Here is a 27,251-nt window from a genome sequence, read left to right as displayed (position 1 = left end):
GTTACGAGTTCGCTCCTGGTTGGATAGTTTGAGTACCTTTGTAATGTCCCCTTTGTTTAGCCCTGACTTCCACTTATACACCTCTATCAGGTCGCCCCTCGCTCTACGTCTCTCGAGGGAGTGCAAATTAAGATGCTTTAACCTGTCTCTATAGTCTATACTCAAGGTTCCTAATGCCCGGGATTAGTCTTGTCATTCTCCTTTGAATTCTTTCCAAGAATTCTATATCCATTCTGTAATACGGCGACCAGAACTGAACTGCGTAATCCAGGTGTGGTCTCACAAGAGCAAGATACAGTTTTAGGATGACCTCTCTAGTCTTGTAACTAACACTCCTTTGTATGAACCCAAGTACTTTATTAGCCTTGTTACGAGCAAAAACACATTGTTTACTTGGCTTAACGTTCCTACTTATCATTACTCCTAAATCTCTCTCGCAGTCGGATTTCTCTATGGCATCGTTGTTCATCTGGTATCTGGTTTCCCTGTTTACATCTCCTATACTGAGTACTTTACATTTGTCCACGTTGAATTTCATCTGCCATTTTTCAGACCATTCGAAAAATTTGTTTAGATCTTCCTGTAGTTTTGCAGAGTCCTCGTCAGATTTAATAACAAGTCCTATTTTAGTGTCATCAGCAAATTTACTTATGTTGCTGTCTATGCCGATATCTATGTCGTTTATGCATATAATAAATAATAATGGTCCAAGTACTGAGCCTTGGGGAACTCCACTTGTGACGTTGCTCCAATGGGACTTATAGCCGTTAATGCTCACTGGCTGTTTCCTGTCTTGTAACCACGCCCTAATCCATTTAAGGATGTTACCTTTGATGCCATGTGCTTCTACCTTTCTAATTAGTCTTTCGTGGGGACTCTGTCGAAGGCTTTGCTAAAGTCGAGATATACCACATCATAAGTCCACCTCGATTCGAAAACTGATGAAAAGAATGTTAATAGATTAGTTAGACAAGAACGTCCGCTTGTGAAGCCATGCTGGGAATCATTGATCAATCCGTGCTTCTCCAGGTGATTTCGAATAGAGTTTGAAATGATTGCTTCCAGTAATTTGCCTACTATTGATGTTAGACTGATTGGGCGGTAGTTAGAGGATAGTGATCTATCCCCCTTCTTGAAAATCGGTATTACATTCGCTATCCTTCAGGATTCTGGTATTACACCTGTTTTTAAGGACATGTTAAACAACTTTGCTATGTCCAAGGACGGGTATTATATCTCTCTACTTTCTGTCTGTGTCGAAAGATGTAAATACTGAAACGTCTGTGTTTTGTTTATGTCATAAGTCATGATGCAGATGAACCGTCATGAAGCATGTGTGGACTGTCTCTCGAACCTTGAGCTTTGATATTATGCTACCAGGCTTACGTAATGTTTAACCCTGTATAATTGTATTGAAGTGGCAGCTTCTTGAACCGGAGTTTGTGCTTATGCATTGTCACTGTATTTGAAAGACGTGATGTTGATATACCGCCGAGAATATTCGGTAGTGTTCGACACGTGTTGCAGATCCTTAGACTAATTTCATATTATGTTGCAAGTCTTGCACGCACAGCTAGCACGTCGTTACTGTTCTGAGGGACGAGAAGTTGTGTTTATTTTACGTTGCAAGGTTTGTAGTGCAGAACTTTGTGTTGCATTCATATTGCAGGGTACTGAACTGGCATATTAGGATCTTATTGTAAGTACTGAATATAATGCTCAAATATCGCCACTTTTGAGGGATTAAGTATGTTGATTTTATGTTACAAGTCTTGCAGAATGCTTAACTCTCTGTATTGCACTCGTGTTGCAGGGTGTTGAGTTGGTGCACAACATGAGCGCGGGTGTGGTGATGAACGGACTGGACTTGGTGCTAAGGAACCTGCAGAGGAAACACTCGGGTTCTTACACGTGTACCGCCGCCAACATCGAGGGCCGCACCACCAGTAACGCCGTCCACCTTACAGTCAGGCGTGAGTATTATCTCTCTTCTGCCCCGTCTCTCTCTATATGTGTGTGTGTGTGTGTGTGTGTGTGTGTGTGTGTGTGTGTGTGTGTGTGTGTGTGTGTGTCCTTTTTTCCCATATTTCCTACTATGAGAAAGTGAGTTAAGTGTGTTTTATTTATTTATTGAAGCTAAATATAGTTTCTTTAGTTTAATTTGGGTTTATATTCTGTTATAGGTGAACCACTATGTGTTTTGTCGATCAGCTGCTAGGAAGTGAAGTATACACACAAAACCTTTCTGGCCACCTGGGTTCGAATTGTTTGGAAATTAATGAACATAATGCTCAGCATTTCGATTCAGTTGTCAAGGATTCATAAATAGTGATCAGATTATTGTTCGTCCATTGTGTCATATTGTATCAACAAGAAAAGGGGCAATATTTTTTGTATGTACTCGTCTAATTTAACAGACATTCGCAGTTTGTACTAAAAGAATGCATTAATGTGAGCATATGAACACATACACACACACCGCGTGATAGCCTCGACGCCTTCTTGCATGCCTGATGTAAACACACACACACAGCTCAGTTATACAGCACCGTAATGATAATTCACAAACCCTTTACATCACCTGAGACGTCAAGTACAGTCACCTCAGAAAGTCCGTGTCTTTTTTCCGAATTAATTATTATCAAAACTAAATAAGATAATGCAACGCCAGCTGTGTTGAGATCCTGAACTACAGACACCATTGACCAAAACGGAGGACTGGATGATGGGGCAATAATAAATGCGCTCAGTGGAGTTATGGTCTTCGGTTTGCGCAGTGAGCAATGAATAGCACCTACCATGAAACCACCAAAATAGCACCTTACCATAAAATTATGTGCTTTCTAATAAAGAAAGTGTTTTAAGACCAGGAAGATGAACATCTGGAGTTAATATCTAGGTCAGATTGGATATAATTTAACCTGCAACAATACAATCTAACATGCTATTGATGTTATAACTGTTTTATACGGTTCTGCCCTTCTCCTTCTCTATTCTTATCTGTCTATATCTTTGTTTTTTCTTCTACGCTAATACATCATCACACATCCAACATATACTGCGTCTCAGAGCATCATATGAAAACTAAGTTCACACTTTCACGGTTGATAATAGCGGGTCTCTTCTCCTTGGTTCCCTGACCGCGCCATGTGCAAATGGTTGTTACAAATTATTAAGTCATTTTATATTTAATGGTCATTTTAAATCCACATTTACATATTTGAGTTCTTCTTGGCCACGGAAATATTTATTAAACTTAATCAGTCTAGGGTGACAATAGTGCATAGGGGTGAATTTCTAAAATTGATTAAATGGAATGGCCATTGGTCCAATACTGCGTACCCATGAAAAAAGAACACAGGCGAAATCCTGGGTCATTTGGACAATATTTAGAGGTAGCTCAAGTCAATTGAAGTTTTATCCCTTTGGCAAAAAATACGAATATTCATAATATGCCGGTTTATTTTAAAATTTACATATTGAGCAAGTTTATGTGTACACTGTACATATAAATGATTAATTCCTTTTTAAAATGAAACTGCAGTGAACACGCTTACATCAATGGGTGGGAGAGGTGTGGACAACCCATTCATTGTTTTCGCTTTTTGCTTGTAAGGTCCTGTTTTGATGTCCCTGGTTGTGACCGCCTCTGCTCTTCAACAACCTGCAGCAGATGTTGACGCTGGTCTTCACTCTTCGTGATCTTGCTGTTGAATGCCTGTATCAAGGCAATCCCTCTCTCTGCAGTGTCGTTGATGACTCTGAGACCACCCACAACTGCGACGCCAGTTTTGAAGTCTTCATCATCAGACCATGTGTCAGGTTCCTTGGACAAAAAAGAAGTCTTCATTTTGAGACTTTCAAATAGAAAGTTTGATCCTCTAGAAGCAAAGTCTGAGAGCTGCTTTGTGGGAAGGGAAGATGTGGCAGGAAGAGCAGCACGTTTTGGTGAATCCTCGGTCGCCTTCCTCTCAACGATTGCCCGAACTATGTTTGTCTTCATTGTTGCATTAACTTGTGGATCGAAGAGTGCAAGACCCACCAAGCCTTCACTGAGGTACCACAGGTGACGACCGAAGACTGTGAGACATGTTCTTGATATTTTGACGTCGTGGTACTCTGACAGGTCTTGGAGGAGCAGCAAATCATTAGCAGGAGCGGAGGATGGAACGGAGGCCGTGAACCATGCACTGACATACACCTCTAGCACAAAGAATGTGAATCGTTTCAAGCCTAATGTCTCACGAGCAGTTAGTTTAAACTGATTAGCAAAAATCAGGATCTTCATGACATAAATGAGCTTAGCCATCCACCGTGCTCGGTGAAGTGCTCCGGGCCGTCGGAGATTAAACTTGGGTAGAGCTCCATCGAGACACCTGATTGCTAGCTCCAGTACCTCACGGTAATCATCACGTGGCTGCTGCTTCTTGCCCAGATGATGTTTCCAGCAACAGATGAGGTCATCTCGTTTCTCGTACAAACTTGGAGGGAGGTCTGAGAGAGGGCTGTAGTCATCTTGACTGATGTCCTTCCACTTATGCTTGAAGCGAGAGAAGAGAGTATTATCTGGTCCAGAGGAAGGCCCCATGCATTCCACATACGCTTTCTCGGCAACAAGCTCAAGGATGTGGTGACGACACGCGAGATGCAGAAGACGGCGGCCGAGTTTCTGCTCCAGAATGACACATGCCCCCGACAAGTGCCCAGTGTTTGAAGCTGTTGTGTCAAAACTGAGTGCTGAAACATTCTCTGATATTTTCCACTCTTCCAGCGCTGCACTGACTGCTGTAGCAATGGCCTGTCCAGTCCCTGACAATAGTTTCGGGACACCAAGCAGCTTTTCAGTATTGATTCCGGAGACAAGAATGGCGATTCGGTCAACACTCGCTCCTTGTTCATCAGGAATAATTTTTCCATCCCAGTGCACAGTGAGCACTTCACTAGGTTGAAATTTTTCTTTAATTTCGTTGGCAATCCCAGAACGGTGGGTCGCTCGCGAAGTACGCACTGTCTCATAGTTTAAAACTAGTTCCATTGGGTCATGACCTAGACTAGCAGCCGTGGCACTGACGATCCGGAGAGCAGAGCGGTGACTGATCCCAGTGCGGTCCAATGTACTTGACAATTCAGGGGTGATAACTTTGAGAGTAGCACGTTTACGATTGGAAGAAGATACCACTGGTGATATCGCTAGGGAACTTGTAGATGATGACGAGCTTGATTGTGATTCTGTTTCAGACGAAGAACCCAACTCATCATATTCAAGAGCAGAACTGGCTTGATTCTGTTGTAGAGATTGCTTACTCTTGCTTTCTTCCCGACGCTTGATGGAACAAGCAATCTTTTTGTCTACTCCTGCCATTACACCTCTTCTCCCTTTTTCTCGTTGCGCTGCCAGGAATGCTCGGTCTTCTTTGATGGTCAAGAGCTGCATTGCCTTGGGGTGGGCAACATCGAAGAGGTCCTCTAACTCATCACAAAAAGTTTCCTCTTTCTTACGTTGTGTGTCTGTAGTGCGAGTGCAGTTTTTCTTAAGTCCCTTCCACATTAAAAAAAGATCCACTACCTTTCGTCCAATACTCTTCTCAGTTATGGTAGGAATCCGTGCTTTATTCCAGAAACTAATAACCGATGCTGCAACTTCACTCGCAGAATCATTCACTGTTTTCTTATGTTCATTGTGACCGTGGAAAAACAGACGTAGAACATCTCCTCTTGAAGGAAGTTGTGCACCCGTGATTTCGGTTTTGTGTTGACCAATGAGCCAAACTTCAGTTTTTGAACGTGTACTCTCCATTGAACCTGAAACAAACAAAAACATTTATGTAACTTATGTTGTTACTGTTATGCAAACAACAGCACCCATAAAGCATACGGCATGCAAGATCACTTGTATAAAGTTTTTAAAGTGTTATATACCTAAATTGATGCATTGATTTTAGACAAAGACAATGGTACTAACCGTAATACTGCAACAAGAGCGACGCACACACACCCACCGTCACGTCTCACACACAACTGATGCTACTGTACCAGTCAGACACTGGCACACAACCTCTTCCCCCTACCCCGACTGACACCCGCCTCTCCCTCCCCTCTGCATTGCCAATAGCTGCACCAGCCAAAATACTCATTACTCATTTTTAGAAAAAATGTTAGGAACAACTTTAGTTTGAATTTGCATTCTACATATACCTGCAAAGTTTCATAGTAATCGGTTCATAAATAAAGAAATTAGAAAAAATCAATAATAATTTCAGTAGTGTTAACTTCAAATGGCTTGAGCCACCTCTAAATATTGTCCAAATGACCCAGGATTTCGCCTGTGTTCTTTTTTCATGGGTACGCAGTATTGGACAAATGGCCATCTAAAAATAAAAACTTTCACTTTTTATTGTAACTTATTAATCACGTTTAACAGTAAACATAGGTCACGGAGACTTAAGCATATATACAGTAACCTTAATAATAAACTCGTACAATATTGTCGAAGATATAAATTTAGTTACTTTTTCTCCTATAAATCACGGTAGAAACTGACCGAGCAGAAACACATCATACTTGACGGCGCAGTCTATGAAAATGAATCCAGTAGACCTAAAGGATCGTTACGGCCAGTAGGTATACGGCACAGTTTAAACTAATCCTGTTTTTGGTATACAATAGGGGCAGTTTGACCGGCACTGCACTCTACCATTTTCACTTTGCCCAACTGTAAAGTTTGGTACTCAAAAAACTGGGTGAACTAGGGGTGACTGGAGTGTGAACCAGCGACCTATCCAAAAATTTAATCCAGATTCAGACCTATAGTGCGAAAAGTACAAAGAAAAATTACTTTTGCATACTGTGATACACTCTAGACCAGTGGTTCTTAAACTTTTTTGCCTCGCGCCCTCCACCCCCACCCCCACCTCTGCATAAGTCCTAGATCCCACGCCCACCTCCCACCCCTTCAGTTTTAATTAAATGGTATGTGATGCCTTTTCACACTATTATAGTTAATTATTTATGTGAGTTTACGGTTGAATGAGAGACATTTATTTCATTTACATTTTAGTTTTACTTTCATATTCTTATGCACCCATTTGCAATTTAACCCATAAATAGTATTAATAGACAGTAGAAAATACTAATTACAATGAAAACAATTTGTTCCCTTACTTTCATTAAAATTACTGGCTAAATTAATACATCACCATTGACTTTTACACATTCTCCAATTACTGATTTATTTGATTATCCTTATGCAGCTAGTTTATAGTTTTAGTTTATCATCCTTATTCAACCAGCTTCAGTGTAACACAGATCATATTAACAGAAAACAGAAAATGTTAATTGCAATGAAATATTTTTTCCTTAATTTCAATACAATTACTGTCTACATTAGTACAACACTAATGATTTTTACACATTCTCCTTACTGATTTATTTAATCATCCATATGCAGCAATTTTAGTGTAAAACGCAAACAAAATATTCATTGGAAAACAGAAGAAAGTGATATCAATAAAAGCGAGTTTTTTACACACTTTCGCCACAGGTACTACTTAAATCAGTATGTCACAAATAAAACTGAGGATTATATCTATTGACCTTGGTGGTTTGGTAGTACTCATCAATGAGATGGGTGATGCTGGCTCTTCTGACTTACTAGTCTGGGAATATTTGGTGGCGTCTGGCTAAGGGCACATCGGAGATCGCTCGCCACATCAAGCTTGTTTCTTTGCTTTGTTTTGATTCCAACCAATGCTGAAAAACCTACTTCACACAGGTAAGTAGATAAAAAGGGGACAATGAGTTGCAGGACTCGCTGACTTATTTTCTAGTAAACTGAGAGATACTTCTCCCAAAACTTTTCCAGACCAAGACAAGTAAAATTATCCTTTGCTACAGAATTGAACTTCAGTTCAAAAAACTCTTCTTGTAAGGCTTCAGGAACAGCTTCAACTTCCACGGAAAAGGGGTTCCTGGCAAGATTAAATTCAAAACTCCTGTCGCTGATGTTAGGAAAATAGTGATAAAACCCGTTTTCCAGTCCTTCAAGGTGATCCTCGATCTCGGTTTTAAGGCTGTCACTGAAGAAGTTCTTCTCATTCACGACCTCATTCAGGCGAGGAAAGGATTCTGTGTTCCTCTTCAGGATGCAACGCAACCACAGCTGCAGCTTGCCAATGAATGTTTCAATTGCATCACAGTGGGCAATCATAGTTGTGTCTCTTCCTTGTAGCTTCAAATTCAAGACATTTTTTGGCTTCAAAAATATCCGCAAGGTAAGCCAAGGACAAGTTAACGACCTCTGAATTAAAGGTGGCGAGGTAGTCATTTTTCTCAGTTTCCAGAAACATCTTTACATCTTCTCGAAGCTCATACAAACGCCCCAACATGTTGCCCTTTGACAGCCAGCGCACGATAGCGTGAAAAAGCAATGTCTCATGCTCTGTTCCTAAATCATGACACAACTGCGCAAACAGTCGTGTGTTGAGGGCATTGTGCTTTATATGAATCACGATCTTGATCATGATGTTAAGATGTTCCTGGAGTTGCGAGGGTAGGGTCTTTGCTGCCAAAGCCTGGCAATGTATGAAGCAGTGTGTAGATATTACCAATGGATTCTTCTCTTTCACCTTGGTAGCGAAGCATGAGCGTGATCCCAACATGGCTGGAGCTCCATCTGTGCACACGCCAATCAATTTTTCTCAGGATATGTCATGTTCTTGGAAAAAGTTAGACACAGCTTTGAAGACATCGAACTGGTCTTCAAAGGGCAACAAAACAACATATCCTCTTCTACGGATTCTTTCCATATGAATCGTGTGTAAACTAGCAACTGAGAGTACTCAGATACGTCTGTGGTTTCGTCACATTGAATTACAAAGATTGGAGAAGATTTTACTTTCTCCACCATTTGAGTTTTATGTCCTCATCCTTTTCATCAATCCGAAGCTTTACTGTGGAATCAGATAGTGAAATCTTCGAAAATTTCTGATAGCTCTCCTCCGGAAGTAGCCGTTTTGCAGCACTTAGAATGCATGGTTTCACAAGGGTTTCGCCAATGCTATGTGGCTTTTTTGCTTCAGCTATCATCAGAGATAATTCATACGATGTTTCCACAACTTTGCTGACTGCTGTCGAAATGTTCCTGCGCCGTCCAGTCATTGTCTCTTAAGGCTGTCTCTTTTGGTTGCAAAATAGGTTTCTGACTTGTCAACTAAGTGAGGTGACGTTTCATTTTTGTTGGGCGCATGGCATCATTGCTCAGGGTTTTAAGGCATATAACACACTGGGGCACATCAAAATCTCCCTTGCTTAGAGATGTGAAGCCGTATTTGAGGTACTCATCAATGTATTTCCTAGTCTTTTCCCTTGGTTAGCCATTTTCTTCCGGCGTTCTGTAAAAAACAGTAAAACATACAGTACATGGTACTCTATCTGTGATTATGTCATTGTAAATATATTCAAAGCCCTTGATAATAGTAGAGGAGTATACAAAAAACTATCATGGACCAAAATTAAATACAAAGATATGATCAAATGGTATTTTTATAATTACAGAAATTACATATTTACATTGTAATATCCCCTGACATTGTCAGGGGATATTACAAGCCCCGCAAATAAACCACCCAAATAGCTAATAAGTTCAACTGTTATTGGTAACAATGAACCCAAGGCCCCAGTCTAATCAAACGACTTTATATGAAGTGAACTAAAGTTACTGTACACACGGATATGGTTATTCATGCCATGATTTGAAGAACTTTTGCTGCTCATTCACGTGTCACACACCAGCTTAGATTTGTGATACTCTACATATTTACTCGCTATTAACTTTCACCTGCCTCACATCGAAATCTAAAAATAGTGAACAAGGTTATGTAAATAAGTACTGTAAGCTAGATTGGAACTAATAAATTCAATGAACACACGAAACACTAAATGTTTGCTTCAAAGTCCAGAACTACGCTAAACACATTAAAAGCGTTGAAGACTTCTCAGAGCTGCAATGCACAAATTACTTACCAGTAGTTAAAATAATTGCACTACTAATATTCTTAACCACCTTGTTTGGCAACAAACTGGCTACTGGCGTCAGTCCTGACCAGACTTTTCTCTCTGATCGCTCGAGACCCCCGTGGAATCTTCTGGCGCCCCCAGTTTAAGAACCACTGCTCTAGACTCTAACTTTGGTAATCACAAGAAACACTAAATAACATGCCAGTTCTAAGGAGATGCATCATGCTGGAATGGAAAATTACTGATAAGATCACGTAATAATGATGTAAAAGATCTCGAAGTAGATTGAGTTAATGTTATAGGGAATGGGACAACTGGCCGCCGCCATCTGGCCGCAGCCCAACTGGCCGCGGGAAACTCGCCGCGGCCGACTGGCCGCCGCGGACTGGGGGTAAACTGCAAACGCCTATTTTTGCGCTCTCAAAGGTTAGGTTAGGTTAGGTTAGGTTAGGTTAGGTTAGGTTAGGTTAGGTTAGGTTAGGTTGGCGGCGGCCAGTTGTCCTAGACCCAATGTTATAGGTATATCACTATCTAGAAAATCACTGGATCTATACATTACAACAAATGTGTCCAAAACGATTCTGCCCCCCAAATAAATATGGTGGCAACCCTCTTATTAACCTTAATCAACAATTATACTCATCAACTAACAGGAACAACCATGATACAAGCAATGTTTTTAATAGACACCAAAAATTAATGAAGATAATTGTACATCATGTCATAAAAAGAGTTGCAGAAATAGCCCTCACCTTGCCCTGGTGGTAGAGGAAGCCTTCGTGTCACTCTTCATATCTTGGGCCTTAAAAAAAAATCATGAATAAGGCCACAATTTTGTTTTCGTTATTGTAATTATATATAACTTTAATGATATTTTAACCAAAATTAAATAAGCAGTAACACAGTGAAGTACAAGAAGTCATAATAGAAAGACCCCTACAGAGTAACTCACGAGCAAACCTACAGTGAAATGGTTCGAGTGCTGTGATTCTTATTTGTTTAATTAAGAGCATTACTTTAATGGTATTTTCTCTTATAACATGTGATGCCAAATAGTGATGGATGTTACATCCACATCTGTGGACCATCCGCAAAATTTTCACATAAGCATCCGCGATTAAAATATACTACTACTACTTTGCTGTCACTCGGAATCGAGAATGACGATCACCCAAATATAATACAATGGTATGAGTTATTTAGGATACCACCTTCGTTAGTGAGCTCTGAGGTGACTAGAGAGGCCGATATGGGACCGGCAGGGTCGTCCACAGATGTTGCACGTGTGGAGGGCTAAACGTCCATGGTTCAAGGCAGATTTTATCATCGATAATCTATTTATACCTTCACGTTCCGTCGACCTGATCCCCTCTTTTCATCCAGGGCAGGAGAGGGGAAGGTAGTGGAGATTGAGTAGAGGGTGCTAGGGGTGAGGGATTAACAGGATGAAAGTAGCAATACGCACAACATCTTATTACTTGCATAACTCTGTCTCCCATGTCTGGTAGCTTTCCCACTTTCTCTCTGAAAGAAACGGACTTTAAAAGAGGGTGTTACATCCCACTTGGACGATTCCCAAATACTGAATACATGATTCAAGAACATAAACTAACCTTGATACGAAAATCCTATTAATAAGCTGGATCCTCCTTCAACTTTATCCAAGGCCGTAAAGTTGATTCAGTATAGTCAGGTTAAGTTAGGTTAAGTTAGGTTAAGCTAGGTTAAGTTAGGTTAAGCTAGGTTAAGTTAGGTTAAGCTAGGTTAAGTTAGAATAGATTTAACTAGTTCATTTTCTTTTGTTAGAAGTATTTAATTTTCTTAGTGTCCGACCCGGTTGTAAACAGACTTAGACATCTTCACCAGTTCACTAATATACAGCATTCTTTCGGGTGAATGGACAGTTTTTCTGTTGGTGGTGGAATACAAAGGCCAATGGATTACATATTGTAATCTGAATTGACAGTAGTAAAACATGAACTGATGCATATAGCGACAAATGACATAGGGGATATTTACATGGAAAAGAAGACATGTTTGTCATATCTGATTAAATCATTAAGGATGACAAGGGTTTCGAACCAAACTTGACCTGACCCATCTAAATAAAATTTATGGTAAAGCTATTTAGTTACGTTAGGTTTCATTGGTTCGTTGCTAGCTAAAAATATGCAAGGTACTCTTCCATACTATTCACATGTGTTAAACCGCTTATATGCAATTGTTTTTATATTACAGTGAGTGATTACAGTTTCACAAAATTTAGAATGATTCAAACACTTAGTTGATATGCCATTCCTAAATAAGATAATGCATTTAAGAAAATACCAATTGTAAGGGAAAATTTACAGGCCTCTCCTTAAGATTTGGATAAGGATAACCATGGAACTATATTGAAATGTACATATATAGGTATTTGAGAGTTGTTAGGTCAGGTTCTTGATGCACATTTTGTTTAAAAAAAAATCTCCACCATTTTTGGGATTAACTAAAGAACTTTACTTTTATTGAAAAGTTTCCTAACTAGGCACCTTAACCCAGACATGTGTTAGGTTATGTTTCGTTAGATTTGGTTTAACCAGTTTTTTTGCACGTTTTTACCCCACAATTTTCCTCCACTTCAGAGCCCTGCCCTGCCCTGCCCTGCATTTTTAAGTGAAGTCGAAAAGTAAAAATGAAGAAATGAAAATGTAAATTTCTGACAAAAACCCTATAGTGTAAAGTGTTCTTATTTCTTATTAAGATTCAGGAAAGGTCAACCATGAAACTCTGTGTTAACATGTATCTAAGAGATATCCGCATTAGCTGTAATTATGGGTGCGTAGTTCTTCCATTAATCAGAGATTTCTGGGTAATGAAATGACTCTCTCAAACCTGAAAAAATCCCACATTCCCGGAATTTGACAGAATTAGGCATTATTTCATATTCATAATTTCTCCCAGACCCGGAAAAAGATTAAGAGTTTCCAGAACTTTTCAGAATTATGCATTATATCATCCTCAGAATTTGCTCCTAGAACCAGACAAAAATAATAATCGGATATGTTTTGGAATTTTTTCAGAAGTTTTCAGAAAATGCTCTTTATTTTCAACCACTTAATTTGCTCCTGGACCCAGAAAAAAATCTAGAGTTTTTCGGAATTTTCCCAGAAAATTCGCCTGATTTTCAAACTTGGGATATTCGTTCACAGACCTGGAATGGAGAGAGTTTTCCTGGAAAAATTCCAAGCCAATTTCAATTCTGGGTATTTGAGAGTTCTGGCTAACAGGAATAGATATTACTTATAAGATAGAGCATGAAAAATAAAAATACTTTTGTCGTGAAAAGTAAAAGCTAATCTAAATATAGTTATGTAGAATATATCTGTAAATGTTCTTTACATAACAAAATAGAATAACCTCCAAATAAGACCTCTGAAGCCATGATGGAGTAAATTAGCACCAGCCCAGCAATTCAGGATGCTCACATTACCCCAAAATTAAAGTATCCTTTTGTCATATTGTGTAGGTATGTTGAAGGCTACCTATTACCTAATCCTGGCTTGATATTGTTCCAGTGCAAATTTGTAGGTAGTGTATAACGTACTATGATATACATAGATTTTTCAGGTTGTGCTTAACAACAACTGTTGCACGCTCATAAGGTTAGTAACACAGTTTAAATAATATTGTATGGGGCTATGAGACATTGCTTAAACTCATAGAACTTTGTTATTTTCTTTTACCAGGGTATTCCATTGAATTGGTGCAAATACTATTCTCGATTACTATTTATATTCAAAAGTGTATCTTAATATTCAAATTAAAAGTGCCGAAGGGTGAAAATATTTTAAGCTGCGATAGAGTAGGACACTGTCCTCTACACCTTGTGTACCTATACGTGGTTGCAGCAGTTTCACTGATAACTTTTCCCAACAACTTTATAGCATTTCGGCGGTAATTTTTGCAGTATATTCGAGTTTTTCGTTTTCAGGTCTGGTTATCTAGGCTCCTTTGTTTTTCTTTTGTCTTGCGGGGTTAGGCTAGGTTCACACACAGAAAGGGGGGGGTCCCCCCAGTGGGGCAGATCTCCCTGGATAGGAAGTTAAGAGAATCCATCTGGTTATCTGGTTAGGTTAGGTTAGGTTAGAGATGTACACTATTATCTGAGAGTCGTTAGGTTTGGTTCTTGATGTTTTTGTTTGTTTTGGTAAGAGTTTATTTCCTCCACCATTTTTGGGATATTCTTAATAAACTAAATAAAAATTTACCTCTGTTGAGAAGTTTTCTAACTCAGATCCTTAACCCAGAGACGTGTTCTTAAATGTTACGTTTTAATATTTTCTGTGATAATTATGATAGGTTTCGTTAGGTCTGATTTTATCCGTTTTGCAAGTTTTTACCCACACAATATCCCTCTACCTCAAAGCCATGCCCACTTTGTGTGATCACAATTGCAGTTTTAATGAAATCGAAAATTACAAAAAAATCGAAAAAATACCTTTACGACAATAGAGCTATTGAGTAAAGTAATTTTACTTTGGTTAATATTTATGACTAACCCGCCTACTCATTATTTGTTTGGATGTTTATATTCTTACTATATTTTCATCAGCGAGTTCTGATATATATATATATATATATATATATATATATATATATATATATATATATATATATATATATATATATATATATATATATATATATATATATATATATATATATATATATATACATATATATATAAATATGGAAAATTATTAGTTCGGTAGCTAATTAGGCCTCTTGGTGCGCACTAAATTTTCTACTTGGTGGTAATGAGATGGTGAAGCCAATTGTATTGACGTGCTCCGATCGACACCAGTGTACGGTTATTAGCCACACGGTCTGAGTAGCTGCTCTCACGTCCACAAAAAACGTAAAATTACATCATCTCATAGTAAGTTCTTTCTGTTTAATATGCTGGGGGGGCAGAGCCCCACTGCTAGGAAATTAGATAAGGTTTCTTTGGTTAGGTTGGTGAGGTCTACTAACAATGCTTTTGATGTTTGATTTTCAGATCAACTAAGGTTAGGTTAGGTTTAATTTAGAAATAACGAATTTTTAACACATTTGCCGAAACTACAACAGTGTCCACTATAAAAAAGAGAAGGTGAAATTGCTGCGTTTTTAAAATCGTTTTCTATGAAAAGTCGGTGGCGGGTCAGTCATCAATAAGTACCTTATTTTATTCTTTGTTTTCAATTATCGTTTCGGTAAAATACTTTAATAAAAACACAAAACAAACTTTTGTAAACCTGACCAAACCTTATTCATGTATTCGGTGTTTAGTAGGTGATGGTGTTGTTTTCTGTTTTTAGTATGTGCTGCTGCTGCTTTCGGTGTTTAGATGAGATGGGATCCATAAACTTATATGTGATTCTTAACATTTTTACAAGTTAGGAAAGGTTAGGTAAGGTTTTCAAAAGCTTGTTTAGTATTTTTTAGCATTTTACCCCACATTTTCCCTCGACTTCAAAGCCCTGCCCTCTTTAAACAAGTTGGTGGTTTTATCGACTAAAATACTCGAAAAATATAATTTACGACAGAAACGCTATAGAAGAAAAGTGTCTTAAAATTGTCTAAACTACTGAGTCCAAAACTTAAAATCCTAAAATTCGCTACATGACCGAAATAATAACAATGTTTTTTTTTCTTTCTCTCTCTCTCTCTTTGTCTCCATTTATACAAATCAATATACTGTAGAGATCGTGGTGGACGTTTTCCGAATAATTTCCCCATCCTCTCTTATGTTTTCACTGAAAGCGAGCGGACTGATGTGCCATATTGTAAACACACTGGCAACAAATTTGCTTATTTCCCATTTAACTATAACAATATGTCATGTATTCCGTCGAGTAAGGCCAAGTGAAATGTTATGTGCGATTTTTTTTTCAAGGAGTGATTGATAAGAGTTTTTAGTGAAGGGGAAAAAGGTAATATTATATACTTTTAGCAGTTGGTTGTGTCTGACTTCGGCTCACAACAACTACATCCTCACTGTACATCCTCATAAATAACACATTAACCTCACCAATCCAACCCATGATGACGACCGCTTACCTTTTGATATTATAACACTTCTCACTGTGGCACTTTATATAAGACTTCATGACACTGATTCATAAAACATCTCAAAGCAGGTGTCGGAGCTTCATTTTCCTGAATGAACCTGTCTCACTGTGAGTAGACTTCCATTGTATCTTTCACTTTGAATTTACCAAATACCTGATTCGTTGATCTAGAACCCATGTGGTTCACTGAGATGGTGGAGGGTCACTTAAGTGGCCTAATGAGATGATGAAGGGTCACTTATGTGGTCCACTGAGATAATGGAGGGTCGCTTATGTGGTCCACTGAGATGATGGAGGGTCACTTATGTGGTCCACTGAGATGATGGAGGGTCACTTATGTGGTCCACTGAAATGGTGGAGGGTCACTTATGTGGTCCACTGAAATGGTGGAGGGTCAATTATGTGGGCCACTAACTGGGCTGCAAACCACTGCCCTACATAATGTGGATAGTAGCATGGTAACGTTTCTCTATACATTCACGATAAGGGAGTATTATAACCAAATATTATTTTCTACAGTACTGTTCTCATAATTATGTTTATATTACAGTTTAATTTTGCTCTAACATTAGTGATTTGTGTATAAAGTCACCATGCATGATTGACTCCACCTTTTGGAACACTCCCTGCAACTATACTAGGCGCCGTGTTGTTTAACTCGTGGGTTGAAAATCAAAACTGAACTAGAAGACTCGCAGGGTTCGCTCCAGCGGTTCATTCTGATTGTCGAGGACGAGGACACGAACTCTTAGAGATGACTGTACTGTAAGATACAAAGATCAGTCACCACAAGGCTGTAGAGAAAGTGCAGTGGTGGACCCACAACGAGCACAGCGTATGCAGTGACTCAGTTTATATTCTGAATGTTATACATTGGTTGTGCTGACAAGTACAGCTACAGTATACTGCACAGTAAAGTACAACGATCAGTACATACAAAGGCGTATAAAAGTACAAGGGTGAGCCCCCACACACTTGACACAAAAATAAATTTCAATCAAGTATACTGTTGACATTGGTTCCCTAAATAATGCCATCGACTCCGCTCCAATATGAAAAGTTATTTATTGACATACAAAGAATAAAAAGCAGATGAAATTGATTTATGAATGCAGTATTAAGGTTTTGTTTTATTTCTGAAAATGCTGAGTAAGTTGCCAAGACGAACTGGCGAGAGAAATGGGGTGTGTTGGGGAGGGTTGTGGCAACAATAAGTTGGGGAAGGTTTAGGGGCGTTTCATTTCCTGAAATTATCGAACTTGTGGAATATTGTGAAAATAATTGAAATAACTGTATTATTAATAGCAATTTAATATAATACCGCAGTAAGAGATGATTAATAATGTTTTAATATACTGAGTCAGATCCAATGTGGCATAATATAGCGTCTATATTATAGACAATACTAAATATGATATTTGCGAGAGTATCAGTATTATGTGCGCCTAATAGCCTTGTAAGTACTTCTAATATCCATCCACTCTCATTCCGAGCAATATCAGTTATTCTTCAAATAACTACACAGTGAAAAGAAAACAAACTGCTTTGATTGATGGATTTATTTATTTAATTATTTATTTATTTATTTATTTATTTATTTATTGATTGGTTGATTGGTTGACTGATTGTGGTAATTACATCCCTGCCGACGCAAACGCTTGGGTCATATGTTGCCGAATTAAAATAAAGGCTTAGAAGACTAAAATAAAATAAAATGCATTATAACTGAAAATACAGTACTGCGACAAGCTACAGTAGTATCACGTTGGAAACACTGCTTCTTGTTCAATCAGCGAATTTCAACATCGTTGGGTCCAGTTAGTGCTTGGATGGTGGCCGCCTGGGAACACCAGTTGCTACTGGAAATAAGCATCTCATAACTTTGTCAGCTGTCTGATCAAATTGAGTAAATATAAATTATCATCACCACAAGATCAAAATAATACTCAACAAATAACAGTTTAGTATGTCATCCAGGTAAGAGTAAGTACATCACACTTGACCACCTCGCCCAAGAATAATTCAGAGAAATTTAAAACGAATGCGAACGTATCACTTCTAGGATCAGCATAAACTTCAGATAAGGTGAGAGGGCTCAGTGTGTGGGGGCCTGGATCAATAACACGGTATTAGTTCACCAATATACCAAGGACTCCTCAGTGATGTGTGGTGTAGGTGGCCTTTCTCGTCTTAGTGGCGCCAGACCTCCTGCTGCCAGGCATTAGGTCCCCACCTGTGACTATTTGTCTACCAGTGGGTGTGAGTGCCGCGCACCAGGAGTACCCAGGTGACCCGCTGAGGACACCCCACCACCCACGATCCGGAGAGAGAGAGAGAGAGAGAGAGAGAGAGAGAGAGAGAGAGATGATGATGTACAGAAAAATGTTGGAGTTGAGTCATCTTAGGATACTTAGTGTTGATGTTAGTTGGGGTAAGGGGGTGTTGCTGTGTTTTGTGCGGTTTCCTACTGTAATTTTGATGAAATAATATGAAGAGGAGGTCTAGTTGGCTCATTAGTAGAACTGTATTGTTTCAACACATACATCATTTAGTTCAAGTTGTGGCCTCGGTGTTCAGGAGATGTGTTAGCGGTCTTTATAGCTGTGTTGTGAAGTCTTTCTTGTTTCATGAAGAGGATAATTGTTTTGCGTGTGACTAGAAAAGAAAGCGGGAAGCTATTACTCTTATCGCTTAATGTCTTGACTTACCGGTCGTTTGGAAATAGAAGTTTTTATTTCTGTTTATGACGTGTCACAACACACATAATATAAGATAAATATTTTTTTTCCAATATCATAGTAGAAATACTAAGAACAATAAAGCTTATTTTTTATTTACATGTTTGTTGCTGCAAATTTAAACAAGGTAGCTATTGGAGTTTACTGCATGAATGCTGTTTCTCTTTCATGATATTGATCATAATATATTATGTTTGGTCTCCCAGCACCGCCTGGAAATCCTCATTTATTTTACATATCATACTGTTAATGACATTACCCCTTACTAGCTAGCCTTGACACCCCGTGCTCCCCCCAGATTCGCCCATGTGTGCCGGAGATAAACGGGAGAGAACCCAGGGAGCCGCCCGGGGTACTATGGCGGCCGTCAAGTGCACGGTGGAGGCAGAGCCTGACGATGATCTCACCTGGACGTGGATCAGGAAGCGGGCTGACGGCAGCGACCAAGCGGTGCCACAAGCCAACATAACGAGTGACGGCCTCACGTCCAGCGTCCTTCTCACGCCCCACACGCCTGACGACTATGGCAGACTCCTGTGTCTCGCATCCAACGCTGTGGGGCGCCAAACCACCTCATGTGTGGTGAACCTGGTGCCCGCAGGCCCGCCCGACACGCCCACCAACTGTTCTGCTACTCCAGGCAAGCCCTCCACCCACTCCCACCCCCACACCGCTTCCCTATCCATCACCTGTGTGGAAGGTTTCGATGGAGGCCTCCCTCAACATTTCCAGATGGAAACGTGGCAGGAGGGTCAACTCGTCTACAACATGACCAGGTGAGAGAACAACAGCTTCATAACAGGAGTACTATAACAGGAGCATCATAACAGAAATGCTCTAAATATACAGAGGCTTATACATATTTATAAGTGCTTTTGGGATGCGCTTCTTGTTTCCTATCCTAAAGAAAGCTGGTTCGACCCTAGTTCACCTAGCTGTGGAGGTGGTCGACAACCTTCCCGACCACATTGCCTGCGTGTGTCCTGCTTGTGTTGTGGCTGCTGTATCCCTCATTAGCTGAAATAAGAAAGGATATATTGGTACTTTTTTATAATTTTTCCGATCCTTAAAATGGTTTCCGTCATTGACTCTGTAGAGACTTGTGCTTCTTTGAAAACGAACCAATCAAAATCAACCTAAATTTAACTAAAGTAGATCAAGTAGGATAAGTTACATTTGGTTGTACCGTTATGCCTCTCATAAAATATTTGCAAGTTTTATATAAAAATAAAACATTTACATCGCATTTCCCACACTGGATCCTGAAACTAAAAGAACATTTCAATAATAAATGTTGTATAAATAAAATCCCCTCAAACCCGATGTTGTAATAACGCTCTGATTGTAAAAGTTCCTTTATTTCTTTAGTATTCCAACAAAAATTCCCATAAACAGATATTCACCCCAAAATTAAATTAAAGACAGAACATCAGAGGTTTGTCGCCCTCGTCGGTAACTCTGAGAATAATTAACGACACGATATGCATTACCACCTTGCTAGTTAGAGTCAATTAGAGTCACAATTAGAGCTACAGTGCAAATAATGAGGAGGGAGGAGGGTGTATTTTATAATGGCGAATGAAAAAAATACAGAAGCCAATTAATTTACACCTGAAAAGCGAGGTTTATAATGTTGAGTCGTGTTCGGTGGTAAAGACTATACCAGGCGTAGTCAGTGGTTATATTGAGAGAGGTGAAGGTACTCGGTCTTGACTGACGGCCGAAACAGTGACTCTATACTTTACAGGTTGGATAATACCAAACATTAAACTCCTTAGCGCCATCTACCAGTAACTTCTCAACACCATCTACCAGTAACTTTTCAACATCATCTACCAGTAACTTCCCCCAACACCATCTACCAGTAACTTCTCAACACCATTTACCAGTAACTTCTCAACACCATCTACCAGTAACGTCTCAACACCATCTACCAGTAACTTCAGGCAACACCATCTACCAGTAACTTCCCCCAGCACCATCTACCAGTAACTTCTCAACACCAACTACCAGTAACTTCTCAACACCATCTACCAGTAACTTCCTCGCAACACCATCTACCAGTAACTTCCCCAGCACCATCTACCACTAACTTCCCCAGCACCATCTACCAGTAACTTCCCCAGCACCATCTAGCACCAGCAATAACCCCCAGCACCATCTACCAGTAACTTCCCCAGCACCATCTAGCAATACTCCCCCAGTAATCTCCCCCAGCAATATCTACCAGTAACTTCTCAACACTATCTACCAGGCAGCACCAACTACCAGTAGCCTGCACCATCTACCAGTAACTTCCAGCAATATCTACCAGTAACTTCAACACTATCTACCAGTAACTTATCCCAGCACCATCTACCACTCGCACCATCTACCAGTAACCTCCCCAGCACCATCTACCAGTAACCTCCCCAGCACCAACTACCAGTAACTTCCCCAGCACCATCCACCAGCAACTTCTCTTCCCCAGCACCATCTACCAGTAACTTCCCCAGCACCATCACCACCAGTAACTTCCTTGCACCATCTACCAGTAACCTCCCAGCACCATCTACCAGTAACCTCCCCCAGCACCATCTACCAGTAACTTCCCCATCACTATCTACCAGTAACTTCCCTAGCACCATCTACCAGTAACTTCCCCCAGCATCACCTACCAGTAACCTCCCTCAGCAGCATCTACCAGTAACTTCATCACTATCCACCAGTAACTTCCCTAGCATCATCTACCAGTAACATCTCCAACACCATCTACCAGTAACCTCCCCAGCACCATCTACCAGTCAACTTCCATCACTATCTACCAGTAACTTCCCCAGTACCACCCACCAGTAAATTCCCCAGCACCATCTACCAGTAACCTCCCCCAGCACCATCTACCAGTAACTTTCCCCAGCACCATCCACCAGTAACTTCCCCAGCACCATCTACCAGTAACTTCCCCAGCACCATCTACCAGTAACTCAGCACCATCTACCAGTAACCTCCCTAGCACCATCTACCAGTAACCTCCCCAGCACCATCTACCAGTAACCTCCCCAGCACCATCTCCAGTAACCTCCCCAGCACCATCTATCAGTAACTTCCCCCAGCACAATCTACCAGTAACTTCCCCCAGCACCATCTACCAATAACTTCCCCAACACCATCTACCAGTAACTTCCCCATCACCATCTACCAGTAACTTCCCCAGCACCAGCACCATCTACCAGTAACCTCCCCAGTACCATCTACCTCCCCAGCACCATCTACCAGTAACTTCCCCCAACACCATCTACCAGCAACCTCCCAGCACCATCTACCAGTAACATCCCCAGCACCATCTACAGCACCATCTACCAGTAACTTCCCCCAGCACCATCTACCAGTAATTTCAGCACCATCTACCAGTAACAACTACCACTTCCAGTAATTCCCAGCACCATCTACCAGTAACTTCCCCAGCACCATCTACCAGTAACTTCCCCCAACCATACCAGTAACTTCAGCACCATAACTTCCCCAACACCCATCTGCCACAGTCTAGCACCATCTCCAGTAACTTCCCTAGCACCATCTACCAGTGACTTCTGCATCTACCAGTAACTTCCCCAGTCTACCAGTCCCTTCACCAGCACCATCTACCAGTAACTTCAACACCATCTGTGCACCATCTACCAGTGAACCCCAGCACCATCTACCAGTAACTCCCCAGCACCATCTACCAGTAACCCCCCAACACCATCTACCAGTAACCTCCCAACACCATCTACCAGTAACCTCCCCAAGCACCATCTACCAGTAACCTCCCCAACACCATCTACCAGTAACCTCCCAACACCATCTACCAGTAACCTCCCAACACCATCTACCAGTAACCTCCCCACCATCTACCAGTAACCTCCCCAACACATCTACCAGTAACCTCCCCAACACCATCTACCAGTAACCTCCCCAACACCATCTACCAGTAACCCCCAACACCATCTACCAGCAACACCATCTACCAGTAACCTCCCAACACCATCTACCAGCCCTCCCACCACACCATCTACCAGCAACCTCCCCAGCACCATCTACCAGTAACCTCCCAACACCATCTACCAGTAACCTCCCAACACCATCTAGTAACCTCCCAGTAGCCTCCCCAACACCATCTACCAGTAACCTCCCCAACACCATCTACTAGTAGCCTCCCCACACCATCTACCAGTAACCTCCCCAACACCATCTACCTCCCCAGCACCATCTACCAGTAACCTCCCCAACACCATCTACCAGTAGCCTCCCCAACACCATCTACCAGTAACCTCCCCAACACCATCTACCAGTAACCTCCCCAGCACCATCTACCTAACAGTACCAATCCTGACTGTACAACACTCGGGAAAAACAGAAAAAAAACAATATTTCACGAAGGAAACATCAATATAAAACTCCCCCATATATGAGCTACGAGTTTTGGCGTTAAATTAAACTATCAAATACAACTATAAAACCTTTAAGTCATATTTTTTGGCCAGGTAGGAAAGTAGTCCTCCTCACTCAGCTGTTATACTCGTTACTTAATACTTTTTTCCGTCCACAGTGAGTTTCCGGAGTGGGTAGTGACGGAGCTGCAGGCGGGCGTGGGTGTCATGTTGAATGTGATCGCCCACAACGCCCGCGGTAAGTCAGAGCCCCTGGTCATGGAGGTACACACTACCAGCGCCCAGCACCACGCCGCCCCTGGTGAGTTTGACATGACCTTACCTCACCTGACGCCATGGTGTATGCTATAACTTGGTTTACCTAAGCTACTTTGATTTGACCTACCTAGTTCACTTTTACTTGGTTATGTAGCCTATTCTAACCTGGCTTACCTTGTGTACCTTTACCTAGTTACCTATAGCTTGTTTTGACCTGGCTTACTTTGTATAAAATGACTTACCTTGACTTGACTTATCAGATATATACTATGACTTAGTGTTCCTGACATAACTTGGTCTTTTTCACTTAATATCTAACGACCTGCATTACCTATTATCTGGTTAACAATGTCACCTGGTATGGCCTGCGTTCTGTACACACTTGATAATGTGTACCTTAATTTATCCCTTTGAGTATGAAAAGGTTTAAATATCGTGGTTAAGGAGTAAACAGAGGTAGTTAGCAAGACATGGTATACAAATTATTAACAGTAATATGATAAGCTTGTGGTTACACTGGCACTGTGAGCTCTTAACTCACATCTTGCTCTATTAACTAGATCTAATTTTTGGTACAATTGCCTTATTGCTCGGCTGTGTAGGAAATTACTCATTTAAAAGTTTATTTATTTTCATATCCTTCTTGCTCACTTGGTTATTGCAAATGGATCGACTAAAGTTTATTAAGTGTCAGTCATCCATACATTGTTAGTGTCACCACCATGACATGCCACTCATGTACGCCACTCCTGGTGAATGTTTAATGATGGATCGATTAGTTAGAAAATACATGGAGCAGTGAATGATAATTATATTCATAAAACTATGTGTGTGTGTGTGTGTGTGTGTGTGTGTGTGTGTGTGTGTGTGTGTGTGTGTGTGTGCGTGTGTGTGTGGGTACAGGTAAAAAGAGAGTCAGGAAGATCAATTAAACAAAATATACCCATATGCATATGATTATAAATGAAGAACATAAAATACACCCTAAAGCCTTGAAGAAAATCCTCATCTTAGTGTAATACAGTTATTCCTACCAACTAGTGTCACTCTTCCTCAGATGCGGTCGGTGTAGTCGACATCCCGCCCATCCTCGGTGCCGCTCTGGGCCTGGTGGGAGTGCTGCTAGTGCTGCTGGTGGTGGGCGTGATCATAGCCAGAAGGGTGCGCACCCGTTCACCACGCACGCAGAAACCCGTCGCTCCCGAAGTGCCATTGACGCCCACATTGGGGGAGGGTTTTGACCCCGATGTTGTGGCCTCTATACAGAGACGACCGCCCAGCCTCGACGTTATCCCTCAAGACCCCGACGAAGATGACGACGAGGAACGCTTATACGAACACGAGCACCTCCATGCCGAGCACGACGACGACTCACAGACTCACATGCCACGAGAGTTTTGTGCGTACATACACAGAACAAGTGATGATAGTCCGCACGTACATGTAGAGGGACAAGTGTATGTGCAGGGAGATGCCGGTGGTACGTGTTCGTGCGGACACCTACGGTACAGCAGAGACCCCCATCACCACGGTCACCGCGCAATGTCCGAGGAGAGCAGAGACAGACAGGTGAGATGCTATAATGGTTGACTATATCTATGGCCAGGTAGTGTGGACCCACTATTTAGTACAGGTAATATTGATACTATTATTCTATTCTCCTTCATAGCTGTAAAAATGAAAGATATTAACTTTGTGTGTGTGTGTGTGTGTGTGTGTGTGTGTGTGTGTGTGTGTGTGTGTGTGTGTGTGTGTGAACCCCTATGTAAATAGAGGTTGGCCATTGGATTGATCATAATTAGTATTGAATTAGATGAATTGATTACAGCCTCTCTTTCCCTCGTCAGGAGGTTCTCGTCAGTGATACACAAAGCGACGACTCGGGAGTCTCTGAGTCAGAGTCAGAATCAGAGCTGCGGGAGCTGATGTCCGAGGACCAGGTAGCAGCCGTCATTCGACAACATCCTGACAGCGGTCGAGCGTATGTCACTTTTTCTAGAGGTGAGCCTCTGCCACAGGCCTCCCCCGACACGGAAGTGCGCCTGGTACCGCCTGCTCACCTCGACCTCAGGACCAAACCTTCGTCCTCAGGAGAGCTACGATCTAAAAATTCACCTATGGAAGTTCGACTAAAGCCTTTCGTCTCTAAAGAGTACAGGGCTTCACCGGTGTCCGCTGAAGAGCTGTGCTTGATGCCAGCCTCATGTAGGGAATTGCGACTCATTCCTTCTTCCACAGGAGAAGTGAGGTCAGCAAGAGCCTCGCCTTCTGACGTGCGGTCTCCGTCTGCAATCACAGAGCTGAGATCGACGATTGGTTCTTGTGGATCCTCACGCCCTGCATCAAGCTGCGGAGTTCGGTCTCCGTCAACACAGAGAGAAGTCATATGCCTTCCTATCTCACCAGGAGAGTCTCCAAGGTTACATCCCATCTCAGGGCGGAGATCAAGAGATGAGGCACCCAGTCGCTGCCAGCCCTCAAAAACAAGTAAAATCTCGCGACCCTTATCAACCAAAGACGTTCATTTCGTACCTACATCCAAAGACTTCTTTACCCATGATCAAGGTCAACAGTGTGGTCACGATCGAACAGAAAAGGGTAAATCAGTTACTCTCGTAGAAGGTGAACACGGAGAAATTTTGTTAGTAACAAGAAGACCATCAGAGACGGAAAATGTGAAAGGCGGCAGACATTGTACTCCTGTGTTCCCCAGTGTTAAAGTGTCAGACTCATCTGAGAGGCACGCAACTCCTCCATCAACCCATCCAGTAACTCTTCCAAAAGCCGCTTCGAGAAACAGCAAAGCAAAGGCCTTGAAAAAGGCAAGAGGAAAAGATGCAGTGTTAGTTGACAGTCCTCAAGCGCAAAATCTTCCTTCAACCACCTCCCTTTTAGCCCAGGGAGGCGGGCAAAGTAAAATCAGTCCATCAGGAAGACGAAGCTACCATCTTCCCCCTCACCCTGATGTATGCCGGCGAGAGAGCTCCGTATGACCCAGGCCTCCTGAAGACCTGCACACACCTCCCTCAGTGTGACTCTCAGCATTCCCACCGACTGAGCTCTTGCTGTTCTCAGCCACCAAAATAATGAGTGTCCATGATCTCAGCAAAGAGTTCTGTCAGACCTCACACATAAAAACTAACCTTACCATTGAACCACGATAAAGGGATACAAAGTTTTTCCATAACCACAGCCATTAAGTAATTTTATGTTTCTGATCTCAGGGGATTAGAATAACTCTGACCTCTGCCAAAGAGCTCCTTATGACCTCAGTGTGAAGTACCTTCTTGAATGAAGCTACTGTCACATCACTCACCACGGTGTCTCTCGTCACAGCCACTATCTGTTGCAGGATTCTCAAACTCTGAAGCCAAACGTCTGCCTGTCGTAGGATAACCCACATGTACTGTCCATTCTCCAATCATTGTTATGGTCAATGTTTTCATGAACTCCTTGAGCACGTTGAGTTTACCCCCTGGCTACGATAAGTTAAGTAATCGTACTCAAGAGGTTAACATTGTACTCGAAGGGTTAATAAAAAATATCTCACTTCCTCAGCAATTGTTAAGTTTTGTCTTTAAACTTCCATTCACACATACTGCAGTGATCTGTCTGTGTAATCTTGGTTTAGTACACTTTGCTTCAAGACTCACCTCACCATACAATAAAGGGTTATAATTTTTGTTCCTCTCATTTTTATATACTGTATCATATCTCCTGTATTTTGTACAAATCAC

The 27,251-nt window shown here is 41.2% G+C and overlaps 1 protein-coding gene across 1 annotated transcript in view; it reads left to right on the top strand.

Moving 5' to 3' along the window:
* Positions 1-27,251, top strand: part of LOC121858278 — a 127,465-nt gene that overhangs the window by 99,338 nt on the left and 876 nt on the right. The window contains exons 8-12 of the mRNA XM_042354588.1: positions 1,814-1,973; positions 19,146-19,623; positions 23,415-23,557; positions 24,572-25,083; positions 25,362-27,251. The exon at positions 25,362-27,251 is cut by the window's right edge and continues 876 nt beyond it. Coding sequence (XP_042210522.1) covers positions 1,814-1,973; positions 19,146-19,623; positions 23,415-23,557; positions 24,572-25,083; positions 25,362-26,507 — 2,439 coding nt within the window. The 3' untranslated portion in view covers positions 26,508-27,251. The remainder of the gene's footprint in view (positions 1-1,813; positions 1,974-19,145; positions 19,624-23,414; positions 23,558-24,571; positions 25,084-25,361) is intronic.

This window comes from Homarus americanus, unplaced genomic scaffold (assembly GCF_018991925.1).
Source record: "Homarus americanus isolate GMGI-L3 unplaced genomic scaffold, GMGI_Hamer_2.0 scaffold57980, whole genome shotgun sequence".
Taxonomy (NCBI): domain Eukaryota; kingdom Metazoa; phylum Arthropoda; class Malacostraca; order Decapoda; family Nephropidae; genus Homarus; species Homarus americanus.
This window is presented reverse-complemented; position numbering and strand designations above follow the sequence as displayed.